Source organism: Triticum dicoccoides, chromosome 4A (assembly GCF_002162155.2).
Source record: "Triticum dicoccoides isolate Atlit2015 ecotype Zavitan chromosome 4A, WEW_v2.0, whole genome shotgun sequence".
NCBI lineage: Eukaryota > Viridiplantae > Streptophyta > Magnoliopsida > Poales > Poaceae > Triticum > Triticum dicoccoides.
Window position 1 is genome coordinate 180,066,409 of NC_041386.1, and position 16,085 is coordinate 180,082,493.

The window sequence follows — 16,085 nt, forward strand, 5'->3', positions numbered from 1 at the left end:
GGGAGTGGGAGTTCCAGTTGGAGATGCTCTAAGCCTCTCCAAATAAATTTTGTTGAAGCCATTATGTTTTTCAGTACCTAATAGGAGGTGTCTTCTAAGGTTTACAAGCCAAAGGTTCATCTCTGCCCGAACATGTTATGAGGGCTTATTTCATATGATTGTTTTTTATAGTTGTTTAACATTTTATTTGAGTCCAAATCTTGTCTACTGGATGGACAACACATATTGTTTAATCTTGCTTTAATGTGAGCCATAGAAGAGCTGTTACTTCTGGGTAAGTGGTGTTCATTAACTAGTCCTTTCTTCTGCAGGAAAGTCAACCATACTTAGACTTCTCTTCAGATTTTTTGAGTCTACTTCAGGATCTGTAAGAACAAAGAAACATGATCCCTACTTTTGATTTCTTGCTGATAAATTGATGCTCATGTTATGGTTTCTCAACTTTCTGATGTACTTTAAATTTTCCATTCTTGTGATACCTTGTGTCCTTTCTTCCTGGCAGATACGAATAGATGGACAAGACATCCGAGGAGTCACACTGGAGAGTCTTCGGAAGTCTCTTGGTGTTGTACCACAGGACACGGTTACCCCTCTGATACTCTATTCTCTGTCAACGCTTAATATTTCATGCTTCTGTTGGCCTCTTATTGAATGCACTACATTGTGCTGTAGAGTCGAAATGCATTACTACAAGTCCTACTTTAGGAAGACGACAAAATTGTATTTATCTAGTTCTCTTTTGGAAACCCAGCTTTCTATGTAAACCTCTCCTACAAAACAACAGCTTCCCCACCATAGCTGCTTCTGGTGCAGCCACAAACCGCACAGATAGGGAAAACATATTGAAGTATCATTACATGTGGGATAACAAGTTTATTTATATTTAACAGAAGAAAAGTTCCAATAGATGATCGAATAATGTGGTTTGTTCTGTTGCAAGAGAATCAGGTTAAGCTTACAGAATTAATACCACTGCAGGTACTTTTCAATGATACTATTAAGCATAATATACAATATGGGCGGTTATCAGCAACTGATGAAGAGGTGAGGTGTTCTTCCAATACACAGAGGAGCTATAGTGGTGGTGACGAGAAGGCAGTTTAGTCATGTTTGTTGTAGAAAAGTAATGTATTTTTTTCTTCCAAATTTCCGTACAGGTTTATGATGCTGCTCGACGTGCTTCTATCCATGATACAATTATGAACTTTCCTGACAAGTATGACACAGTTGTGGGAGAGCGTGGATTGAAGGTAAGATAATGTCTTATTTTGTGCAAAATCAGGAAATGCCGTAACCTGTGACATTGAAATTATTAGCTTAGCATATCTCAAGAACTGTTGTTTGGCCGTTTTTGCAGTTAAGTGGTGGTGAGAAACAACGAGTGTCAATTGCTCGTGTATTCTTGAAGGAGCCTTCCATTCTGTGAGTCCCTCTCACCCATTTGTATTATTGATGGTTGTCTTGTTTGTATCGAGATATTAGGTACTAGTATCCAGTGGGCAGAGTTACTTAGCGGCCATACTGGGCTATGTCACCCTGCCCCTGCACCTCTTAAATCTATGCACAATAGTTAGTAAACCATATATATATAGAAAGTCTATTCATCACCCAGGGTGCAGAATAAGTTATTCTTCACCCGAGGTAATCTTACGATCATTTCATAATAAATTACATTTGAAATACAAATAGTTACTCCCTCCGTCCCAAATTAAGTGTCTCAACTTTGTACTTTTTTTTTTTGAGAAAACGCAAAGGACCTTTGCATTTCATTTCATGGAAAAGGTAGAACAAGCCTCCTAGGAGGTGAGAGGTAGAGAGTTATACAAACTATCAATGGACGCCCCAGGTTGTGGGCAGTACAACCCGAAGCCCCTGGGTTCCTGCCTTTGCCCAACAACGGGTCTCGTCCTTGATCCTATCCACTAGAGATTCGATGGACGGCATGGCGTTGTCAAAGACACACGCGTTCCTGTGCTTCCATAGCATCCAGGGTACAAGAAGCACGGTGGACTTGAGAGCCTTCCGGTGTGCCGGCGGCGCGAGCTCTTTCGTGCGCAGCCACCACTCCATGACCGTGTGCTCTTGGTTGGGGATTTGGACCGGAATATGCAACCAGTCAAGGACGATGTGCCAGGTCTGACGTGCAAAGGGGCAGGTCAGTAGCAGGTGCTGGATAGTTTCCATGGCCTGGTCGCAAAGGAGGCATCGAGGGTGATGCTGCAAGCCATGTCGCGCAAGCCTTTCTGCAGTCCAGCAGCGATCCTGGGCGGCAAGCCAATGGAAGAATTTTACCCGTGGTGGCGCCCAGCTCTTCCATACCAGCTTTCAGGAATGGCACCGTGTGGATCCCTGAAAACTGGCCGCATAGCACGAGCGTGCCGAGTAGATGCTGTTGGCGGTCCACCTCCAGAGCAAGCGATCCGGCTCGTTCGTCAGGGTGGTGTGGCACACTGCCTGCCAAAGCAGCAGGTATTGGCTGATCTCGTGCAGGCCCAGGATCCCATGTATATCATGTGCCCAAGAGTTACCCGCCAGCCCTTCTGCCACCGTCCTGGCTTTGCGTCTACGTTTGGGTATGCATTGGTAGAGCAGGGGGGCGATCTCACCGACGGATTGTCCGCCAATCCAGCGATCCTCCCAAAACAGCGCCGTCGAGCCATTTCCAATGATCATGGTAGTGGAGGCGAAGAAGAGCGCGCGCTCCTCGTGCGAGAATTGTAGGTCAAGACCTTGCCAAGCATGGTCCAGATCAACGCGGGTAAACCACAGCCATCGCAGGCGTAGCGCGCTCCAGGTCTCGGACTCCCAGTCCACCAAACTCGAAGGGTCGGCACACATGGCTCCAGTTGACATGGCAGTGGCCACCGCTGGCCACGGCCCGCCCAGCCCACAAGAAGCCTCGCTGAATCTTCGCCAATTGCTTGAGCGTCTTCTTTGGGGGGCCGAACGCTAGCAGCTGGTGCACGGTTATCGCGTTGAGGACCGATTTGACGAGGGCAAGACGTCCGGCTTTGTTCATGAGCCACGCCTTCCAGGTAGGAAGTCTAGCAGCCACTGTATCGATGAGGGGCTGCAGCTGGGCGGCGGATGGCCGTCGCGTCGACAGCAGGATGCCCAGGTAGGTGATGGGTAGCTGCACCACCGGGCAGCCCAGCTGGGCGATCACCTCGTGTCCCTGTATGTCGCCGTGCAGGACGGTGGCAGAGCTCTTCGCATAGTTAACCAGCAGCCCACTCGCTTTGCCGAACAGGGTCAAGATACCCTTGATAGCAGCAACATCCTTCGGCGTGGCGTGGCAGAAGAGCATCACATCGTCAGCATAAAGGGAGATCGCCGGAATTGGGCGTCGGGGATGCAACTGTTGCAGGATGCCAGCGTCGAGAGCGCGGCGCATCAGCCGCCCGAGCGTGTCCACAGCGAGAACAAAGAGCTGGGGGGACATGGAGTCGCCCTGTCGCAGGCCAATGCGGTGCCAAATCGGGGGGCCTGGCTCACCGTTCATCATGACACAGGTGCTGGACGTCGAAAGCAGGATCGCGAGCCACTCCCGGAATCTGTTCCCGAACCCATATTGTCGCAAAACCTCGAAGAGGAATGGCCAAGATATGGAGTCAAAGGCGCGCGTGAGGTCGAGCTTGAGCATGATCCGAGGGGCCCCGAGTTGGTGAAGCATCTTGAGAGATTGCCTTACGAGGATGAAGTTATCGTGGAGGCTCCTGCCGGTGATGAACGCGTTCTGGTTGCGGCTGACCAAGACCTTGGTGAAGATCTTGGCCACGAGATGAATCAAGTAGATTGGGCGGTAGTCGCGTAGCTGCTGGGCATCGGCGCGTTTGGGCAACAGGGTCATGAGGGCTTGGTTGAGCTTGCGAAAGCCACGGCCCCGCATCTCGAACAACTGCTGGAAGACATCCATAAAGTCTTGTCGAACGATGGTCCAGCAAGCTCGCAAAAACTTGGCAGTGAACCCGTCAGGCCCCGGTGCCTTGCGAGCGGGGAGGCGTTTGATCGCGTCCCAGACCTCCTCCACGCTAAAGGGAGCGTCCAGACTCGCCAGGTCGCAAGGCTCAATAAGTCCCTCCAAGTCGAGCGTAAGGTCGCGGTCGACGGCCGTGCCCAGGATCCCATCGAAGTGCTCAAAAGTAGCCTGCGCCATCGCGTCCTGGTCGGTGAGCACGTGCCCATCCACGGCCAAGCTGAAGATCCGATTCTTCTGTCTACGAAAAGAGCACTGTCGGTGGAAGAAGCCCGTGCTAGCGTCGCCGTCCTTGAGCGTGGCGATGCGGGCGCGCTGCCTGGCGATGGTGCGCTCCATCGAAGCAAGGCCAAGGTATGAGACCTTGAGGCGCTTTCGCAGCCAATCCTCCTCCGGAGAGAGTGCGCAATCCTCCTGGGCCTTGTCGAAGCGCGATATGAGCTCCTGAGAGATGGTCAACTTGTCGCGGATACTGCCGGTCGTCTTGGCGCTGCAGCTGGTAAGCCTACGTGTTGTGGCCTGGAGGCGCAACATCAATCGATGGAAGGGGTCTGGGTCATGCACCGAGCCCCAAGCCGCAACCACCGTGTCGTGGAAACCATCAACCCTCAACCAAAAGTCCTCGAAGTGAAATCGTCTATGCGCCGCGGGCATGGGGGAGCAGTCCAGCAACAAGGGGGAGTGGTCCGAGACGACCGACGCAAGGCAACGAAGGTGACACTCGCCGTGTGCGTCCTCCCAGTCCGAGGTGCAAAGCACCCGATCCAGGTGCAGAAGAGTGGGAGGGGACTGCTCGTTCGACCACGTGAAGCGGCGCCCGTTGAGGTAGACCTCCTTAAGCGCAAGGTCATTGACGAGGCGGCGGAACCTGCCCATCATACGGCGGTTCAAGTTGCCGTTGTACTTGTCCTCATCGCGCAGGATGAGGTTGAAGTCACCGCAAAGCATCCATGGCCCGGGGCAAGCCGCACGAATCTCCCGCAGCTCAAGCAAGAACACAATTTTGTCTGCGTCATCCTGAGGCCCATACACGACAGAGAGCCACCAAGGGGTGCCCGAGGCCGTGGCCACTCTGGCCGAGAGGGCGTTCGTGGTGAACAATGGGTCCGTGATAGTCACGGCCCTGCTCTTCCAAGCCAGCAAGATGCCGCCCCGCGTGCCAAGGGCCGCTAGGTAAGTGTAGTCGCCAAATTCTGAACCGAGGGTGTTGAGAACAACAGACGAACGGAGCAACTCCATCTTAGTTTCCTGCAAGCATACAATGGAGGCGGTAGTGTTGTCTAACATCGAGCGGATGGCGAAGCGTAGGCTCCGCGAATTCAGGACGTGCACGTTCCACACAGTGATCTTAAGGCCATGATCCATGGACAGTGGATCGACGGGGTGCGGGGGCAGGCGCCTCCTAGGTCGTACAAGTGACCTCGACATGTGCCGGTGTGATCGGCAGGCTGGACATGCATGCTGGGATCTCGCGATCGACCAGCGCGGCCATGGCCTTGAGCACCTTGATAGGGATGGGCATTGCAAACATGCCGTCGTAGGCCTTCATCTCAGTGGGGGTGATCTTCTGATTCGTCCCAATGATCCCCAGGGTGCGCAGGATTTGGACATGCGCACGTCTCGGCGGTGGGCGGCGCCGCCGCCGAGGGGGCGGTGGCCGCCGAGTGGCCGCAACAGGGGGAGAAGTTGAGGGGCCTGCGCGGCCTCCTCCTTGGCGTCGGCAGGGCCGCGGCGATGTGCTTGGTCGCGGCGGCCAGGAATTCCCCCAGCGTTAAGGAGCTTGGCGCAGCGGAACGAGCGCGTGACCAGCGCATGGTGATCGGCGGGGATGTGAAGCGCTCAACAGCAGGCGAATTAGCATCCTGGTGGGCGCGTTTAGGCATGCGGGCCTCCATGTTGGGCCTAGTTGCGGTGGTCGGGCTTGAGGCCTTTGTAGAATAGTCACCTAGGGTGAGAGCCCAGGGTCTTCGGTGGGCTGGGCCTGAAGCGGTTGTGAGACAACCGCCGGGGGTGTTGGGCACGTGGTGGGGCGCTCCTCTCTTCCAGCCGCGTCGCGCGCATGGGACCCGGAGGACCGGTCAGCGGAGACAGGGCCGTCATCAGGTGGGAGGGCAGGCGAGATGCCGCTTTGCCCCGACAAGTCGGCCGGCACAGGCTGCGAGTCTGGCCCCTCGCACACATCAGGCAGGTCCCGACAATCCCTCGGATCAGGAGCACTAGAGGCAGGGCCCAAGCCATCAGCTTTGGGAGCATCCAATGGTGCGAGATTCAAATCTTGGGATCCTTCCAGAGTGTTCGCCGTGAATGGGGGTGTGCCACTTGGCCCATGTCCTGGCTCCGCGCTGAGGGTTGGAGCAGCCGAGGGGCCACCGGCTGGCGCCCTTCATGCATCCCCGTCATCTCCTGTAGTGTCAGAAGCCCTGCCAGACTGATCCACAACCAAAGCTTGATTTGGCCTTCTTTTGCGCCTCCCTTTTCTGGCACGGCCACGCAGGTTGGTGGGGCCATGCTGAGCCCGCTGCTGATCTAGCTGACCACGCAGCCCAGGCCAAGGCTCCATGGCGCAGCTGCGATGGTGTACGGCCGGCGGCGCAGCCGCGGACGGCGGCGCGGGCCACGCAGGCGTGACAGACACGCCATCGGTGCGCGCAACGCGATTCCCAGCTCGCCAACCCAGGAAGTCGATGGCCATGCCATCAGCACGACCAGCCGGCGGCGCCTCCGTACGTCGGCGTTTGCGGCCGTGGCGACGTGCACGGCCGGGGCCCATGCCGCGAGTTGGGTCATTGCCATCGCCGGCGCCAACGCCGGCAGGTCCGTCGCCAGCGCCAGCGCGGGGGGCTGGGGCGCCATTCCTCTCCGAACGAGCCAGCACGATGGAGATCGGGTAGGTGAGAGTCCGGATGGTTGGCGCGTCCGAGCCCACACGCGCGGGAATCTGTTCCACGATTTCCAGGACGGTGGCGCGGCGGATGTTGGCAGGGTCATGCGTGCGCCCCGCCAGCCAGAGGACAGCCATGTCAGCTCTGGAGCGCGTGCCGGGGTGGAGTCTCTCGATTCAGTAGCTCTCCCCAAGGATATGCTTGGCAGTCGAGAGGTGCCATGCCTGAGCGGGGATGCCCTGGAGCTCAAGCTCGACGCGATACTCAAACTGGCCGGAGCCCGCATGAGCCAGCTTGCTCCAAGGACGCAGGGAGAGGGAGAACCGCGGGGAGCGGATGAAGTGATCACCGTTGAGGTTATCCATGGTCGTGCACGAGTTGAAGAGGATCGGGAAATCTTCGGGGTGATGGGCGTGAACCGTGAAGTCACCGTTGACGAGCTCGAGGGAGGAAAGGAGCACGTCGGCGACCTCAACGGCGGACACGGGTGGCCTGTTGCGGACAAAGTTTGTACTAGAGTTAGTACCCAGGGTGATGAATAGTCAATCCCTATGTGTGTGTGTGTGTGTGTGTGTGTGTGTGTGTGTTAGGCTTAAACTCTATTAGTTTGGGTTTCTCTAACCTGTTATGTGGTCATGATCCACTTTAATTGTTGGCACTATCTTGATTTTCTGCCTATCTCCACCACTGGTAGGTATTGTTTTCTTGACAGCATTATTGAAGTATCATGATACTGTATGTTTACAATTGTTTTGTAAGCATACTCAGCTTGTGTTTTGTAAGAAAATACCCAAAGGATTGTCCATTCACCAACCTAATTATGTAGAGGGTAATTGGCTAGTATCATTACTTAATTACGGACACATGAAGTACTCCCTCTGTTCATTAATACAAGATGTTTAGAGACTTGCATGTTCAGTCTAAAACGTCCTATATTGGTGAACAGAGGGAGTACTTATTAATTGAAAATGCATAAGCAAGTTCAAGCTGTGACCTGTGACATTGAAATTATTAGCTGTTTACTCTAGCGTAGGTCACTGGGAGTTTGTGCATGGATAGTAGATAGTGGCATTGAGCTTTCATGCAAGTAGAAGCTAATCAGGCTTTGAACTCCATTTATGCATGCATGCAGCACGCCTTTTAAGATTGCATGAGCAGCTATTTTACTGTCAGGAGGCAATAGGCCTCAAGCTTTTAGTACCTCATTGAACACGGAACGAGGCAATGACTTCGTTTGTAAGCTTTTGCGCGGCTCAAGTGTCTAGCTGCACATGCAGACCATTTTAGGGGAGGCCCAGGCCCAGTTGTTTCTGTCCTTGGTGTGTGATCCTGATCAGTGTCACGGCTCCAACAATTTTACAAGTTGTATTGTGTTCCCACCAGGCTGCGATCCATCGTATGATCCGTTCTAGTCAGGCAGGGTTGTACCAGCGCACGATACCATGCTCCAATTGCAGTACTGAAAACCAGGGTCTTATTGTTCTCAATCTTTAGGCAAGCCGCTCTGTATGTAGAATCAATTAACGCTCTTGTATGATGGCTAACATGAGTCAAAGTCAGACCTGCTAAATGGTTTTGAAGTTTGAACTAATTTCAGATACTTATCAAATAATATTTTGGAGTTATTTTGTGTGCAAATAATGGGCTTAACCAGTTCCCTATGCTGACATAATTTCTTCTCTGATTTGTACCAGATTATGTGATGAAGCTACAAGCGCACTCGATAGCACTACTGAAGCATCGATTTTGAATTCTCTGATGTCCTTGTCGGTCGATCGTACCTCAATTTTTATTGCTCATCGGCTCACGACTGCAATGCAATGCGACGAGGTATTGAGATTTGTGCACATACTTAGTATGGCGTACATATGTGGAAATAAATAGCGTGTCTTGTTGCTAAATTGACAACACGCAGTCCAGATTAACAGCCAGAGGTTGCTATTGCAACTGCTCATGATATGAATTTTCTAACTGCATGGGAGTAAAACCTATATGCTTTGTATTCATCTATAAAAAAATCATCACTTCCTTGATACCTATGCAAGTCATGTTTCAATTGATTTTCAGATCATCGTCCTGGAGAATGGAACAGTAGTGGAACAAGGACCACATGATTTTCTTCTGTCAAAGGGCGGGCGGTATGCTGAACTGTGGTCACAGCAGAACAACAGTGAAGCCAGTGATGCTTCTGATGTTAGCTTAGAAGTTTGATAGACTCGATACAGGTTCCCCTTTGCAAGGGAAAATTACACATCCATCTCTCACAGAAAGCAGGTTTCTCCTTAGCCTTGTAAATGTGGTGCTTAAGATTTCATACTGGGGGAACATAAATATACAGTTGCGGGAAAGATTCTCCATTTAAGGGAGAGCCGAGAGGCAAAAAAGTTTCTTCAGAACCATTCGACGATCCTAGCATATGTCCATGTCAACGTAACATTTTTTTTGTTACATGGAATAAGTAAATACTCCCTCCATCCCAAAATTGTTTGTATAAAGTGAGTCATTTATTTTGAAACGGAGCGAGTATTACTAACCGCCCGTTCATGACCCTGGCAGGTAGTTTAATGTAGTAGTACCTTCTTTCTGGTTTATAAGGCTTGTGCGTGTCCCTCCAACATAAGATGAGTTGTACCTTCTTGCTGGTTTATAAGGCTTGTGCTTATCCCTCCAACATAAGATGAGTTGTATTGTCTAAAACTTAACTTAGAGCAACTCCAATGGGACGAACCAAACGGATGCGTGCTTTGTCCGTTTTTCATCCGTTTGAGTCGGCCAGGTAGATGTGCGCGTCCGCGTTCTTAAATGGGTCGGCTTGACCGCCCAACAAAAGGTGGACCCAAATTTACTGGCGTGAAAAAAATAGCTTGCAGGAATAAACATAATTAAACATTAAGATGCCGGTCAACCGTCGGCCAAAGTCCATTTAAACCTAATTAAACATTAATTAAAACATAAAAAAGTCGGTACCCGCACGCTGCTCTAGACGTTGTCGGCCTTGCCCTTGCCCTTGATGTCGTCATCGCGGTATTGCGGCTAGCCTACCCGAACCTCGCTTGATACATTGCCAGGACAGCCTCCTTCGACGTTTGCTAGGGCGGCGGTATTGCGGCTCGCCGGGCGCGCTCCTCCTCCTCCGCCGCCTTTGCGTCGCGTTGCAGCAGCTGCTTGTAGTGCATCTGCTGCTCGCCATCGGCCTCCTCCTGGGCGAGCCAGTGCGCCTTCCAACGCTTAAGGTGGGCCGCCTCCTCCTCCGGCGTCGTGACGTAATGGACCGGAGGCGCGCTCACCCACTTACAATACTGGGCGGTCCACGTGTAGGCCTCCTCTGGCCAAGTGGGTGGAGGCGGGGAGCGCTTCCGCGTCGGCTCCGGATCCGGCTTGGGCTCGAGGACGGGCGGCGGCGATGGCAGAGGCGGGACGAAGAGTGGGGTGTAGACAGAGTCCCCCGCCGTCGACAAGGCAATGGCTTGCTCCAGCCCATCCCAATGCGCGTCCTCCTCGAGCCGGCTAGCCTCCAGCGCGTGTTGCAGGGCCTCCACGAGGGTGGCTTGGTACTCCGTCTCCACCTCCATTTCCTCCGGCTCTACCTGCGGGGGCGGCGGTGAAAACGGCGGCGGGTTGGCATCGACGCCTAGCCGCCATTGTTCCTCGTGTTCGAGGGCAAACCAAGCCTCCCAGTTGGGAGGGTCGACGGCGTACTCGGGCAAACGCCGTTGCGCCGTCGTGAGCTGTGCTTGGCACCTGCGCAACTCCTCGTCGTGCGCCCGCTGGGTCCGTGAAACCGCCGGCACCGGGAACCGGTGCGAATCCAGGTGCCAGCGGTGTGGCAGCGTGACGTCGTGGTAGGGCAGCGGCTACTTGTACTCCTAGTGCCACCGCGCTTGGTGCACCGGGATGTGCAGACGCCGGCGACCTGTGCGGACACGCGCCGGCGGCGGAGGAGGAGCACGGGAGGATGAGGCATGGGGGGTGCACTTTCCCTTTGTCGTTGCTGCTGCTGAAGAGGCCCATTGCTTGCTAGGGTTTGGTGGTGTCGCCGACGAGGAAGCACAAGGGGGTGATGGGCCAAATGTGGACGAAAGTGGATGAGGCCGGCCCCCGCTGCACGTGTGGTTAAAAAAGGACGCTTTCACTGGCTGACTACTGAGCCCGCTGTCGGTGGTCATCATAAATTAGACGGGCGGCGGTGGTTGGGTGGCCTACAAGTAGGGCCGCGGCGGACACCGGGGAGACGCGCGGCGCGTCCGCACCGACGCATTTTAGGCACAATTTAGACCGGAAATGGGTCGGTGAGGACGGCAGACGGACACGATTTGATTTTGGGTCGGCGCGTTGGGCCTTCACTTTTGTCCGCGTCAATCCAAATGAACACATGCGGACAAAATGAGTCGCCCCATTGAAGTTGCTATTATACCATTAGAAAGTATATGATTTGAAGTTTCTAATGACATATCTTTTATGACATATAACTTGTACCACGTTGGTCTATTTGTCAACCTAGATATACATGCATGTAAGCTCTACCAAGACTGCCAAGATGTCTTACATTAGTGGACAGAGGAAGTAACATTCAATGATTCAAATGTTAATTTATTTCCATTATGGACATGTAAGCCTTGCATATGCCATTTGCCCATTCTTGTTTAGTCAGACTTCATTGCAGTTATGGTAGATACCCAGCCGGACGGCATTGGAGCTTCTAATGCAAAACACACGAGACACGTCTTATTTGTTGTGTAGAAACTTATTCCTTTTGCGTTCTACAGTTGTGGATTATACGCTGTTATATTTTAGCCAATCAAGTTAATGACAGCTAAATTCTTTGATGTGGACAACGATTTGCCCCCATGCTAAATTGGAAGGATGCTTGGTAGTGGTATTAGTTTTTCTTTTTTGCCCCTTGTCGCTTTGCACTTTGATAATTTGCCACTACTTACATTGTACATATTTGATAATTTGCCACGCTTTACTTTGCACTTTGATCTTTTGCCCCCTGTTAGATGGGACCCATGCGAAATCCCTAAATTACTCTTTGCACCTGATTGACCATGCACGAGATGAACTCGATCCCCATCTCCCGTTCTCCTCTTTATTCCCACAACTTTAGGACATGAGAGGCGGCGAGGCCTTTGTCGTCAGCGGCTACCTCCCGGCGATGGCCAACACAAGGTAGGCGACAAGGGCGGTGGAGAGCAACAACAACGACCATCATCAAGGTGCAGCAGCAAGGGCGGTGGAGAGTAGCAAGGCTGAGGGTAACAAGGTGCAAATGTGGTGAACTGGGGCTCTTCTCCGTGCCGCTCGAGGAACTCCACCGGTAGGTACTCCCCCACCATCATTGCCAGCAACAGTCGTTGCTCACCCAACATGCTCCTAGGTCGGAGCAAGTTGGGCAGGAGAGCGCAAGCTCATGATGACTTCATGGCGGGCTTGCGGGCTCGGGCGTTGCACCATCGCTGAAGAAGAAAAAGGGCTACACAACCCTGATCAAGGCGCGACCGAGCTGCCCAACCTAGGTGACGTAGCCCGTGACAATGCACGTGTGCCCGCTGGAGAAGATGTCATCATCGAGCCGACGTCCACCTGAAAAGCAGAGGAGACAACAATGGCGATCTCGCCTTTTTCTTTGGCATAGAAGCAGGCGTCACCGCTGCGCATCCAAGCCACCTTTCTTCTGCTCGGCGGCTCAATCGAGGGCGTCACAGTTTTTGCATGCCGCACTTCGGCTTGAGCTTTGAGACGAGTGGTGTGCGCCTCCTCCTTTGCACAGGCGGTGTGATGGGCACCACACAACTCCGAGTAAATCTGCATGGAGTGAGGAGCGGCGAGCGCCTCCTCCTTCTTTGCTTTGGCAGCCACACGAGCGTCACCCGTCTCCTCCTCCCTAGCAGCGGCGATCATGTAGACTGCCAGTGGAGGTATGGCCACTTGATCTTGCGCGGTGGAGATGGGGAGGACATGGCGGGGGTAGGAGCGCGACGTCGGCGCGAACGGGTGAGGACGAGGAAATGGGTGGGCTAGGATTTGGGGGTCGCCGACTGGCCAGGCGTCAATGCAGGTAGGCGAAGAGTTGAGCAGGGCAGAGTTTTGGATGGTACTGAGGTGTCGAAGTCCGATGTGGTGGACGTCTCGACTTCCCTAGAGCTCCCATGATTTGGGGTCGGACGCCCAAATCGATCATGCCTAATTTGGATGGCCACTTTGGAGGCCTAAAAATATCTGGACCGCCCCGTCCGAACATGCATACAGTGGAGGTTTGGGCATCCGTGTTGGCAAAAAAAACAGTATTAGAAAGGTTATGGCAAAAAAAAGCATTAGGCCATCTGCAACACGGATCCAAAGATGGATACCCTTATGTTTCAATGGACCTGCATTGACGCGTTGATGTATGGTTGAATCCTAGATGGCCGACCTTTCACGAAAGGAGCGGATCCCAACGAGGAACACGAAGAACATGAGGGGAAACACGAGGGAAAACACGGGAGAATCACTCAAACCAACAAGTTAGGGTCACACATATGCTAGATCCAAGTACACATAGAGATCCCACGATCCAAAGTCAACACGGGACGATACAAAGGGTAACCGGTTCTTCTCCGTGAGGAGGTCTTGATGTCTTCTCCGTGAGGAGGTATTGAATCCAACGTGGATCTTCTTCGAAGAGGGGCCGCGATCTCTTTCAAGGAGTAGAACCGTATGGATGAGCGAAGCTCTATCTCACATATGAGCTAACACAACACTAACCCTAACTAGGAGGAGGAGGGGGTCTATATATAGTGCTATCCCACGAAGGGGTAAGTAAGAGGGGGGATACATGGGCCCTTGGCCCGTTCACTATGCGCAGACAGGCGCCGGATGTCCGAGCTGGGGGCGAATGTCTGGCGAGTCACGAGGAGCCGAATGTTCGGGCTGAGTTCGGCCCGAACAAATGCTCTCTAGATAGGCGGGGCCGGATATCCGGGCGAAGGGGCCGGATGTGCGGGGCTTCGGGAGTAGCCGGGTGTCCGGCCGCTGTAGTAGCTGGCCCTTCTTCCTTCTTCCGTCTTTGCTTCCGCGCACGCTTGGCCTTGGTCCTTGGGTTCTCCATGGTCTCCTCGGGTGTACCTGAGTATGCACAAGGTCCGTGCTTGAGGTAGCATCCATGTCTTACATGTGGAAAGGGAAGATTCGGAAAGGAGCGAGTTCACCTTAGGTCCAATGGCGTATGCTCATGTGGGCACTTGGGGCTTGGAGAGTTGTCGTAGTGTACATGGGGATGATCGAAGGATGCTCCGCATCATCTCCCCTCCCTTGGGAACGATCCGACCTCGGATCGAAAACCTCATCACCATGGAAACATATGTCGTGGACGGACTTGTAGTTGGACGAAGAGGAAGACATGGCACAATCCAAGTACTCGAAGGTGTCGCCGGAGTGGTATACATGCAAAAAGAGTAAACACAAACGACACTCAAAAATACAATGGTTAGCACACACACAAAGTGTCCATTATGTAAGAATGAGTCCGTGCGGCAAGATTGTTCATGACAAAGTGCATGAAGCTTATCAAGATGATATAGAATGATATGCAAAGCGTTCATGGGAGCAAAAGCATTCATTGGCACACAAATGTGTTGTGAATATGATCAATGCAACCATGGTGCAAAATGATGTCATAATGGGATGGTGTATCAAAAGCATGAACATGGTAATTGGTGCTCAATGTGAGTATGTGATCATGCAATTGATGATGGGCAATATGATCATGATGTATAAATATGTCATCAAGGAAGATCACAACAAATTTGCTAAGAAAGTGCACAAGCTCATATATCATGGATGACATGGAAATAGATGCAACAAGGCAATCATAATGTGGGTCAATCCATGCATAAGACGCAAATTTGTCATCTGTATGATATGTCCATCGAGCATGACATGCGTGAGCACAATCAACAAATATGGATGTGTTGGAGTACCAGTGCTCGATGTCGTGGCATGAGTGGAGGTTCGAAGGTGCATCCAATAAGTCCGAGTGCTCCTCAATTTGAAGGTCCATAGAGCCAATCTCCGATGTCGCTCCTCCGTTTGCGAGATGTATCATATAGACAACAAGGAGACACCAAAGAAAGAGTGACCCATCCAATATGCGTATTTGAGGATGGCTCAAAGGGAAGGAGTTCACCTTTATGAGAATGTCGAAAATGTTGGTGTCGCGCATCGTGTACGCCTTCACATGACCAAGTAGTCTCGTGATGGTACCACCTTGTGAATCCTTCAAAACAAAAGAACATGACAAACACTCAGAAAAACAAATGAGGTTAGCGGAAGTGCAAAACCTATCATTCGTGTGGTAAGATACCCAACAAGTGTATGCATCATGCTCATCATAAAAAAGGACAAGGGAGCATTTCATAGTATGGAGGCATATGATGCGAGAACAACCAAATACAATAGGCTCAATCAAACAAGCATGCATCACAAGTAATATGTCCAAATCTCCACGATCAATAAGCATAGCAAGTTGGCACTCAATACAAGGGTATATGAGAGATGGCACTAATGGAGACATGAGACAATGATCAAGATAAATCATGTGAGAGGCAAGAGCATATATGTCATCAACCCAAGAAAGCGAGTAATAGTGAAACATGGGTGATGCGACAAAGGAAACAATCATAGTGATTAAGTCAAGCAAGCTTGTAGTGCGAAGATGTAATGTACTAGAAGAGATCATGTCAAGCATGTCATGGGTGCAAATAGTGTGCATGAATAATTCACATGACATAGCACAAGCATGAAAGTAAGATATGAGCAAAATATCATCAATGTATTGGTGAGAGGCCATATGTAAATAGCAATGGGACATCATGACTCTCCCAACACAACAAGCAACAATAGGATGAGGCACATGGTAAACGTAAACATGGCAATAGCAACAAGGATCTCCACCAAGCATGCAAATACACATATGAGTAGTAAAATGGTGACTCATGGGTAGATGCAAGCAAGGGTCACAATTGCATGGCAAAATCATGTAAAGAGGCATAACATGCAAAGTGAACACAATAGAATGGGCATAAGATGACAAATGGTAAATAGCCCATAGCCGTGTGAGAGCCAAGTAGAAGAGATGTGCGAAGTCGTTGTGCGAAGAGAATGTTGGTAAGAATAGTCCACGGGACCCCAAGTCATCTTTGCTCTCAAGAGCTCATTTCGTCAACTCTAGGGATTGAGAGGTTGACGAG

At 51.8% G+C, this 16,085-nt stretch overlaps 1 protein-coding gene across 1 annotated transcript in view; it reads left to right on the forward strand.

Annotated features, from left to right (window-relative positions):
- The window catches only part of LOC119285595 (ABC transporter B family member 25, mitochondrial-like), a 17,347-nt gene extending 7,898 nt beyond the window's left edge, over positions 1-9,449 (forward strand). The window contains exons 14-20 of the mRNA XM_037564912.1: positions 312-367; positions 503-583; positions 979-1,044; positions 1,158-1,250; positions 1,358-1,422; positions 8,553-8,688; positions 8,926-9,449. Of these exons, the coding sequence (XP_037420809.1) occupies positions 312-367; positions 503-583; positions 979-1,044; positions 1,158-1,250; positions 1,358-1,422; positions 8,553-8,688; positions 8,926-9,069 (641 nt within the window). The 3' untranslated portion in view covers positions 9,070-9,449. The remainder of the gene's footprint in view (positions 1-311; positions 368-502; positions 584-978; positions 1,045-1,157; positions 1,251-1,357; positions 1,423-8,552; positions 8,689-8,925) is intronic.
- Positions 9,450-16,085: the final 6,636 nt, after the last annotated feature.